Source organism: Vidua macroura, chromosome 7 (assembly GCF_024509145.1).
Source record: "Vidua macroura isolate BioBank_ID:100142 chromosome 7, ASM2450914v1, whole genome shotgun sequence".
NCBI lineage: Eukaryota > Metazoa > Chordata > Aves > Passeriformes > Viduidae > Vidua > Vidua macroura.
Genome location: NC_071577.1, coordinates 18,815,711 through 18,825,136, shown reverse-complemented (window position 1 = coordinate 18,825,136; position 9,426 = coordinate 18,815,711). Strand labels below are relative to the sequence as shown.

The following is a 9,426-nucleotide window of genomic DNA, read 5'->3' as shown; positions in this document are numbered from 1 at the left end:
CAGAGGGCAGGGCAGCATCCCCCGGGGCTGGGGGAAGCCGGCTCAGACAAAAGGCTGTGGGCAGGGCAGCGGCCGCCGCCCCGGGGTACCCCTACACCTCCGGTACCTGGTTTGCGGGTGCGGCCCGCCGGAGAGGGGGGTCATTCAGTTAGAGGGATGTTATTGAGTAGAATCGCTGGAAATGCGGGGAAATGCGGCGGTGGGCGCCCGGCTCCCCATTGGCCGGGCCGGTCACATGCCCGCCTAACTTTATTCAGTTGACAGCAAGTAGGAGGGCTCTATGGCAGGGGAAAAAAAGACAACACGAGAAAAATTAGTATTTTCTACCTTCAGAAATTAATGGCCATGAGTTCGTATATGGTGAACTCTAAGTATGTGGATCCCAAATTTCCTCCTTGCGAGGAATATTTGCAGAATAGCTACTTGGGCGAGCAGGGGGCCGAGTACTACAGTGCCTCGCAGGGCGCTGATTTCCAGCACCAGGGACTCTACCCACGGTCAAACTACAGCGAGCAGCCCTTTAGCTGTAGCAATGCCCAGGGCTCTGCCGGGCAGCCGCGGGGTCACGGACAGGAGCAATCCGGCCCGGCGAGCCACTTCCCCGGCCCAGCAGAGCATTGTCCACCGCCTCCAATGTCCAACTCGCGAGCCTGCAGCCAGCAGCCGGCCCTCAAACCCCCAAACGGCTCCGCAGTTAAGCAGCCAGCAGTAGTTTATCCCTGGATGAAGAAAGTCCATGTTAACTCGGGTAAGGATCCTCTTCTTACTTTGCTCTTCTACCCTGCTTCCGATCGTCCTCAGCGGCGCTCTCCCGAGTCCCTGCCAGGCTCGTGGGCGAGCTTTTTAAACCGAGGTGGCCAATTACACTCGCCATAAATTTTTATTGCTGAGGAAATAGGCCGTTGGCCATGCGGGGCTTTGCCGTGCAGGATAAAACTCCATTTTAGGAGCCTTCTAGAGGCTCCCAGCCTACCTAGCTGCGTGTGCCCGTAGTGCCTGCCTCAAACGAGGGGGAAAGCAGCCCGGCCATTGTAAGCAACTGGGACGAATCCAGCTCGGCCACATGCTCGCAGCTCATAAGGTTTTCTTTTGTAAAGTCGGACCGGCAAGTCAAGATTAGCTTTGTAAAAGTTCTCCGTATTTTTTTCCCAGTGAATCCCAATTACAACGGAGGGGAACCTAAACGCTCCCGCACAGCTTACACCAGACAGCAAGTCCTAGAACTGGAAAAAGAATTTCATTTTAACAGGTACCTGACCAGGCGCCGCCGTATCGAGATAGCCCACACTTTGTGTCTCTCTGAGCGCCAGATCAAGATCTGGTTTCAGAACAGAAGAATGAAGTGGAAAAAAGATCACAAACTGCCCAACACGAAGGGCAGATCTTCTTCCTCTGGTTCAAACCCCCATTTACAAACTGGTTCCAAGGACCATCAGACTGACTTGACAACTTTGTAGAAGAGGTGAAATTTTCCATTTCATCCTTCGCTTCTGACCAGTACTGTACATAACTGACACTGCCCAAGCAGAACCTGCATGTAGCAGCTAAGGACACGAGAAACTGTCATCTTTCTTTAAGGTATTGTTGTACAAAGGAGACGAAATGACGCTACTTTGGACTTTATTTTATTTGCCTCTGCTAGCACAACCTAAAAAAAGGAAAACAAAAAAAAAAAAAAAAAAAAAAAAAAAAGGGGGAAAGAAAGAGAGGGAAAAACAAACAAACCATCATGCAGGCAGTGGGAATTGGGAAAATATTAAATGAGACCTTCTGTCCTTAAAAAATAATAAATCATTGAAAATGAAACTGTCCTGTGTTTCAGTTTTGAATTCTGAAGTGAAGATTGGATGCTTTATTCTGGGATTTATACTTTTAATTGTCTTTTTATCCCATGCAATTCGGGAGAATGCATTTTGGGCAAGTTGAGGACAGGAAATTCATAGCGTAGTCTTTTATTCAAACATAAAGACTAGTAATTGTGAACTTTTTTTTTTTTTTTTTTTTTTTTTTTTGTGCTGCTTTACCTTTCTCGGTGTAATGAAAATTCTTGCTCATTTCCATAACGTCTCAGAAAGTGTGCATAGAAATGAAGTGAAAACGGGTTATTTTATGTTCTGGTAATGTTAGTGTATTTATTTATTTGTTGCATAGAAGAATGAAGACAAAAAGAAAAATAGTCAAACCAAAAAAGAGGAAGGGGAGCTGAAATACAGTATTTTTCCTTCTCAATCTCATGAACACATATGTAATGTTTACTTGTCTTGAACGTACACAACTTTCTTGTTGCCCCCCACCCTTGTTTTTAAATTTCCATCTTTGTGAATATAAAAAGTGACCCTGCTCCTTACTGTGTGCCATCCAGAGCTAACAGGCTTGAAATCTGTTTCCAAATCTTCTCTGTTCAGCGCTGTGCTTTAAACCATCGATACCTCATTTAAAAAATGAAAGAAAAAAAAGGAAAAAGAAAGAGATGAGACCACAAAAAACAACCCCACAAAAAACAACAGCAACCCAGACTGAAAAATTAATGTAATTTCTGATATAAACTGAGCCATTCAAAGCTGAAAGCTGAACACATTCTTTCAATCAGATTTTAAATTTATTTTCTACTAGAGAGAGATAGTCTGTGTGGGTTGATGATTTGTTTTGCTTTGGGTTTATGCTGTGTTTTTATGGCTTTGGTTTGTTTAGTTTTTAGGCTTGGGTGGGTTTTTTAGGATTGGGTATGGGTTTTTTTGTTTTGGTGGAGTTTTTCTGGTTTTGGTGGGGTTATTTGTTTTGGTTTGGTTTTTGGGTTTTTTTTTGGTTTTCTGTTTGGTTTTTTTTTGGTTTTTTTTTTTTTTTTTTTTTGGAACAGCGATTGTTTTTAAGCAAACCATGACACATGACTGCAATGGCTGGAAATCTCAGCAAGTTGCTTTCAGGAAAGATGAAAGGCTTGGATGGGAACAGAGCTGGTCTAATACCCACGAATTTGTCCCTGACTGCTGGTTGCCAAAGTTTTAGTGCGCTGTAACTACCAAACCAAACCAGCTCCCTGAGCCACTTACACCTCTGCTCAGGCGGTTTTAAAGCTCAGCCCTTATCTCCTGTACCCTCAGGGCAGCCTAGGAAAGCGACCACATAGCCAAAATTGTAACGAGGTGATGATCCCTTTTTTAAAGAGAAAAGTGGCGAAGAAGGAAACTCGACAAACACTGAAGGGAGGTGGAAAGAGCAGGGGGTGAGTTAACGTGCCCTTCTCCAGGCTGGATGCTTCCCACTGAGAACTCACGGCTCTCTGGGCTCGCTCGGGAAAACACTGGCCAAAATGGGCTTGAATTAATTCGAAAATAAAAGGCGAGCTTTTCAACAAGAGTGTATTCGGCAACGTTAACTGTGGCCAGCAGTTAATTTCTGCCCTTTTCTCATCCCTTGAAGTCCGCAAAGTGTCTTTAAGACTTGGTCTTTTGTTTTAGAGCCTGGAGAAAACTCTTTGTTCTTCCTTAGGGTTAGCCCAGTTCTCAGACTTGCACATGGCAATACTTGAATATCTCCACGTCGTGATATTAAAGATGGATATTCCCGCATTATTCGCATCATTGTTTCTATGACAAAAAGCACCGAGTTCATACATAGTAAAGACGTCTTTTTTCTGACGCCTTCACGTTGAGAAGCTGAAAAGGTATTTTACTGAAGTTCGGCTAAATTGCAGGAACAGGTTCACCCAGAGGACAAATTTTCTATTCGATTAGTTGTATTTCAGCCGGGAAGAGTGACCTCTAAACCCTTAACCTTTTGGACCCAAACTACCCTTCCCTTTCTCTAGCATGGAGAGCAGCTAGCAGCAGCGCTTGAGGAGGGAATTCCTGAGACAAGTTTTCAAGTTTTGTTACACCAGGGTCCTGCAGTAGTGGCCTTTCCTCTCCAGAGCTGCTCAAAGCCATCCTTTTGCTCTTCATACATATCTATTAAAATAAAGAAGAAGGGTGTGGGGAAGTAAAATCCCTCTAGCTGCCCTTCTTGAAAATCCTCCTCCCGGACCCCCGCTGTTTTCCTAAAGTCCTATAAGTTGGCTGCGAGCAGGACAAAAGTGTTATTCGAGAGAGAGCTACCAACTTTGGCATCTGTGGTACAGTCCTGGAAAATACTGGCCTTGGATAAGCAAATCCTTGCTTTGTGCTTCTAATCAACCGAGATGGCTCCCGAAGTTAAAGGACCAACTTCTGCTCCCAGATTTCCTTCCCCCGCCCACTGAAGTCAAACAGGCATGTAGCTGCGAGCAGAATTTGTCTCATTGTCTTTTGAAATGTTAATAACTCCAGGACGAGTGTTGGCTTCAGCAGGCACAGCTCTTACAACCCTGTTTGCACGTCCCCTTTGAGCGAGGCTGGAGCACTGTAGGTTCACATAGGTGTGATTGCACCGTAAGATCGGAGGATATGTGAACTGGAGGCAGAGAGTACCAAACAGAAATAGTTTCCAGCTGCCATTGCTCTGAATGGTCAGGACTGTGTATAATAATGACCAGTAGCACCCACTGGTCGTTATCTCCCATGCAAAAGGAACCTGAGTTTTTTTTTTTTTTTTTTTTTTTTTTTTTTTTTTTTTTTTTTTTTTTTTATGGTTGTAACCCTCCTCCAGAGTTATTTTTTGTATGAAGGAAAGCTGATTATTTTTGTTTATCACGGGTAAACGTTGTGCATTGGAGCCTTTGTTAAACGGTCGCATTGTCCAGCACTACTCTCATCTCTGTTAAAGTGTGATGCTTTTTATAGACTTTGCTGATGTTTTGCTGCCATTGATTAAAGCGTTATTTATACTAACTGTCGCCTGTAGTTTTGATGTAAGCCCTCCACATCTGAAATAATAAAAGGTGTAGTGAAATAGATTCTGGTTTGTACCTTGAACAAGCAGTCCTTACAAGGTGGGTCTTTCTTCTGTGAAAATGCTGGTCCCTCCCATCATTACAGTGTTAAAAGATGAGTGACTCTGCATAGCATCCTTCCAAATGTCCCTTTGAACAGGTTTGCTGTTTGCCTCAGTCATAATGGTGTGACTCTAGGCCAAGCTGGAGTCTATATTTACTTTTGGGCTGCAGTTAAAAGTGCCTGTCATCCATTTGCTGCTGCTTTGCATTTAACAAGCCCTCCTAGAATGACTCCTGGATTTCTGCATATGTGGTAGGAGGCAAAGAGCCACACCTGAAATCACCTCGATGCCCACACAGATGTGTGTCTTTTAGGTGAGTCCTGGAAAGAATCAATTAAATAAAGAAATGGTAATTCGAAATTGCAATGCAGAGAGTAGTTTTTCCTGAGCAGTAACTCTCACTTTGATAGCGGATATAAAAGAAAGATCACAAGAAAACACAACTTGGAGACTTTAAACTTTGCTATGCACCTATGACAAGCATATTTTTTTTTTCTTCCCAGTGTAAGTATCTCAGACGATAACACAGCCAGAAGTTGATTGCACTATTTTTGTCATAAGTACTTGTCAGTGAGGGCTTGTCCTCTCCTGGAGCGTCGTCAAGGCATGAATCCAAAAATACAGTCTCTGTCTCAGCCCGGGCAGGGAGCAGGGTGCCCAGCAGAAACCATGTGCCCTTACTGCCCAAGTGCGCCAAGGGGAGGCTGGGGTTGCCTTTCTAAGCACACACTCGCTAAGTTTAAATATTGAGGCATATCTTGTGATTATACTTTCTCTCTCTGCTGTTTTATGGCTCCTCCTGTTACTCCCGATACATCAATACAGTTCTGTATATTATATCACCACTAGTCGTTAAGGTAAGAATGAAGAGGAAAGGCAGAGTCAATAGCAAACCCCACTCACTGTACAGTACAGTAAATAGGGACCTCTCGGTGCAGAGCCACACCGCTTCCAACGGCCATGTTTGTTAGCCCTTTCCCCTGATTCTTTTTTCCTTTTTTTTTTTTTTTTTTTTTTTTTCTCCTTCCCCCTAAGCCTAGAGACCAAAATAATCTTGCTAGGAACAGTCATAACAGGCAGAATTTCAAAGTGCAAGGAAGATGATAAGAATAGATTTCTACAAGTCCTGACCACGTGATTTGCGAAATAATTAATTCAGCACGTCCCTTAAGAAACACGGAGTCGTCATTAATCTGCCAAGCAAAGGACTCTATCAGACTTGAAAACTGAAGAGATCCCAAGAATATAATATACAAAGGGTGCCGTCCCTCTCCCTGCACACCTAGCTCTTGGGTAGCTGCTGAAAAAGAGACGCCCGGTACGTAAATATTTTTTACTTTTATTCCTCCTTATTTAAGCCTTAATGAACTCAGCTGTCAAACACTTGACAAATAGGGCACGCTGCTTCCTGATTTCCAGCGCGGCAGCGGCCGGGAACCGGACCGGGCGCAAGCGATGACCTTTGCTTCCCAGGGAGCGGGGGAAAGAGGACGAGCGCGGAGCGCCGCGGAGCGCCGCGGAGCAGGGAGGCTGATGGCCAGACCGCCTCCCGGAGCGGCGGCTCCGGCCGCGGCTGCCTGCGCGGGGAGGCGCGGAGCGGAGCGGAGGAAACAATGCGGCTGTCAAGGCAGCCGCTGCCCGGTCCCAGCGGCGGGGAAAGGCCCTCAGCTTCTTCGCAAGCGGGGTCGTAAATTTTGCCGTGCGTCTTTGACAGCGGGGCCGGAGCCAGGGCCGGGCGCGCCTTTCCCCCGCCGCCCGCACAAAGGCCGGCTCCGGCCCCGCTGCCCTGGCCGCCCTGCCCGCTCTTACCCCGGCCGCCCGGGCTGCAGGGGAGTCCGGCCGCATCCAGCCCCCGGAGCGGGCATGCCGGCTTGCGAGTCCCCGATCAATAGCCCGGAGTGGGGAAAAACAGCATTTTTGTTTTTATACAAAGCCACTCTCTATAAACTCCATAGAATACGGACGAGTCTGAGATTTCTCTGTGAAATCCCAGTCAGCTGGAAATACCTCCTGCAAACAGGATATTCTTTATTATCCCTTGCTGGAGTAATTTCTAAAAACCCTAGATTGTAGCTTTTTATTGCTTCCGTTTCGGTGGCAGGACAGAGACAAAGTTTCCTATGTTATGAATTATACATTCAAACAATAACACATTAATTCAATTATTCAAAAATGATAAATGTTTATGTGCTGTGGTAGTGACTAAAGAACAGATTCGCTGCTTCACGAGAACTCCTACATTTTTATCAATGAAGTTTTATATTATCCTATTGGGCCGGGAAAGAAACCAAACTCCACCAAGACACGCAGTAAAATGGACCTGAACATAAATCGCAACCCTTCCATAAGAGCGTTTATTCTCGCATATAGCCCGGGCTATTTTATCAGTTTGACAATTGCCGGAGTTGTTGTTATAAATCATCATAAGTAATTCCTGAAAGGGTGCGAGGCTGCTGGGGGGCGGGCGGAGACTGTAAATCTTTCTGTTTTATTGCTCTATGAACATATGCTCCGATTGAAGAAGTCTTAGATCCTTTACTGGAGACAAATTCGCGCAAAGCTGGAGTCCCACCAGCCAAAGGATTAACATTTCCTTAATACTTTTTTAGTCCCCTTCACGATATCTTAATTCTGGTGTTGGTGGCGAAGGTGCTCCTTTCTTTGAGCCGTCCTCCATTTTCACGTTAAATTTGTCTGGGTGTGTTTTTTTTTTTTGTTGTTTTTATTTTTTTTTCCTTTTTCTTTCTATTTTTCTTTTTCTTTTAGCACTAGACTCTGAAAAGACACCAAAGGGCTGTGAGGCTTTCTCCGGGGGGTTCTGAACTGCCGTCCAAAAAGGCATTTTCTTCTGATTCCTCTTCGTGTTCTTTACTTGTGTCCAGCTTTTCCCCTCTCACTTTTGTGTAGGAAGCTAAAGACCTCTCCGTCATCCAAAATGTCTAAACAGCGGCCAGAATTATGTTCGGCTTTGTGTGCATGTACACAAGTATGCAGAACACGCTGTGCGTGTAGGGGTTGCTGTATGTACACACAGACACGCGAGCGCGGGGGGCTCGGCAAAACTACCCAGACACCAAAATATATGGCTGACTGAAAAGGATATAAAGAACCATTACCTCTTACTTGAGGCGAGATTTAAGTGCAACATTTCGAAGAAATATAGGATTATAAATCCGAAGCCATACACAATAATTTACATTGAACTTATGTTTCCATCACTGGACTCCAATCTTTTTATAACTGGTTTGCAAAGTCAGGAAAAGCAATGTAATTTAGATAAATGTTACAATGCACTTACGGTTAGTATTGTAAGGTAATACGTTACTGTCACATCCCCATGCTTTGGATGGTAATGAAATCATAGCAGATGTTAGATTAGGTGTGGTGTATTTATAGCTACAGATATGTTGCAAAAAAATCAAACAGAGAAGCTAATATATATATATTTTTTCTTTTGCCTAACTGGTATTGTTGGGGAGCTTTGTGGGCACACATGACAGATATACACAGGGTTTACTCCATGTCTCTTCATACACACATAGCAGGGAGGCCGGCCCAGGGCAGACACACACACGCACAAATGTCGTGAGGGTTTTTTTCCCCCAGCGCTTGTTTAGCCTCCAGAAAGGGGTAGTCCCCGCTGCCCCGCATCTTCCCGGTCCGGAGAAGGCGAAAGCAAAAAGTCGCGCACGCCAGTGGGCCCCAGCGCCTGTTCGCCAGAGCAGAGTTGCTGCGGAGTTGCCCCCCGCACAGGCTGCCGGCCGCAGCTGGCTCCAAATACCTCCTCTGTCTCCGCTGGGAATTTCTGCGCGCTGGGATCATCCCGCGGAATTCACCTTTTTCCCCTGCTCCGCCAGCCCCGCGGGGCGCGTAAGTGCGGGGGCCGCGGTGCGGAGCGGCGCGGCGCGGTGCGGGCTGGGCAGCGCGGGCGGGCGCGCAGGGGCGCGGGGCCCGCCCGCCCCACGGGGCCCGGCGCGGCAGCCCCGCTGCGCGGGGGCGCGGGGAGCGCGCCAGCCTCGGCCCCGGCGCGCTGCTCTGCGATCACGTGGGCCAATATGCCTGTATTTTAAGGCAGTGCCTATATTTCTGATTATAAAGGGATTTCTCCTGCTCGCCCCCAAAATTCATCAATGGCCGCACGATTTAAAACCAAAACAAAACAAGAGCCGGCCAATTGCTGTCGTTGGTTCCAGGAGGCTGATGGCTAAAGGGTTGTGTGTTGATTTTTTTTTTTAAAAGCCCAACAAATTCCGATTTCCACTTGCTCTCTTTTATTGGTAGTTGAGCCTGAGCCTGTTTTCGTTCTATCGGGAATTCTGGTGTATGGAAATATTTGTAAAACCGCAAGATCAGGTTTAGGAGAGTATTGTCTGCAGACAAAGGGTGAAGGATATATTCTAAGAACTGCAAGCGCAGATCCTGAAAAGTGAGGAACCCAGGTTTATGATAAATTGATACACAGGTAAGCAACTGCATGACAAAATGGGACGTTTAACCGCAGGGGCTGTATTATCT

The 9,426-nt window shown here is 46.0% G+C and overlaps 1 protein-coding gene across 1 annotated transcript; it reads left to right on the top strand.

Moving 5' to 3' along the window:
- The first annotated feature begins 330 nt into the window (after positions 1-330).
- Positions 331-1,669, top strand: HOXD4 (homeobox D4). Its single transcript, XM_053982559.1, has 2 exons — positions 331-748; positions 1,153-1,669. The coding sequence occupies exons 1-2, from the start codon at positions 340-342 to the stop codon at positions 1,455-1,457; spliced, it is 714 nt and encodes a 237-aa protein (XP_053838534.1). The 5' UTR covers positions 331-339; the 3' UTR covers positions 1,458-1,669.
- The last annotated feature ends 7,757 nt before the right edge of the window (positions 1,670-9,426 follow it).

Coding starts and splice junctions, on each gene's coding strand:
- HOXD4 (XM_053982559.1), top strand. CDS start 340: ATGGCCATGAGTTCGTATATGGTGAACTCTAAGTATGTGGATCCCAAA. Junction 749..1,152: donor GAAAGTCCATGTTAACTCGG/GTAAGGATCCTC, acceptor TTTTTTTCCCAG/TGAATCCCAATTACAACGGA.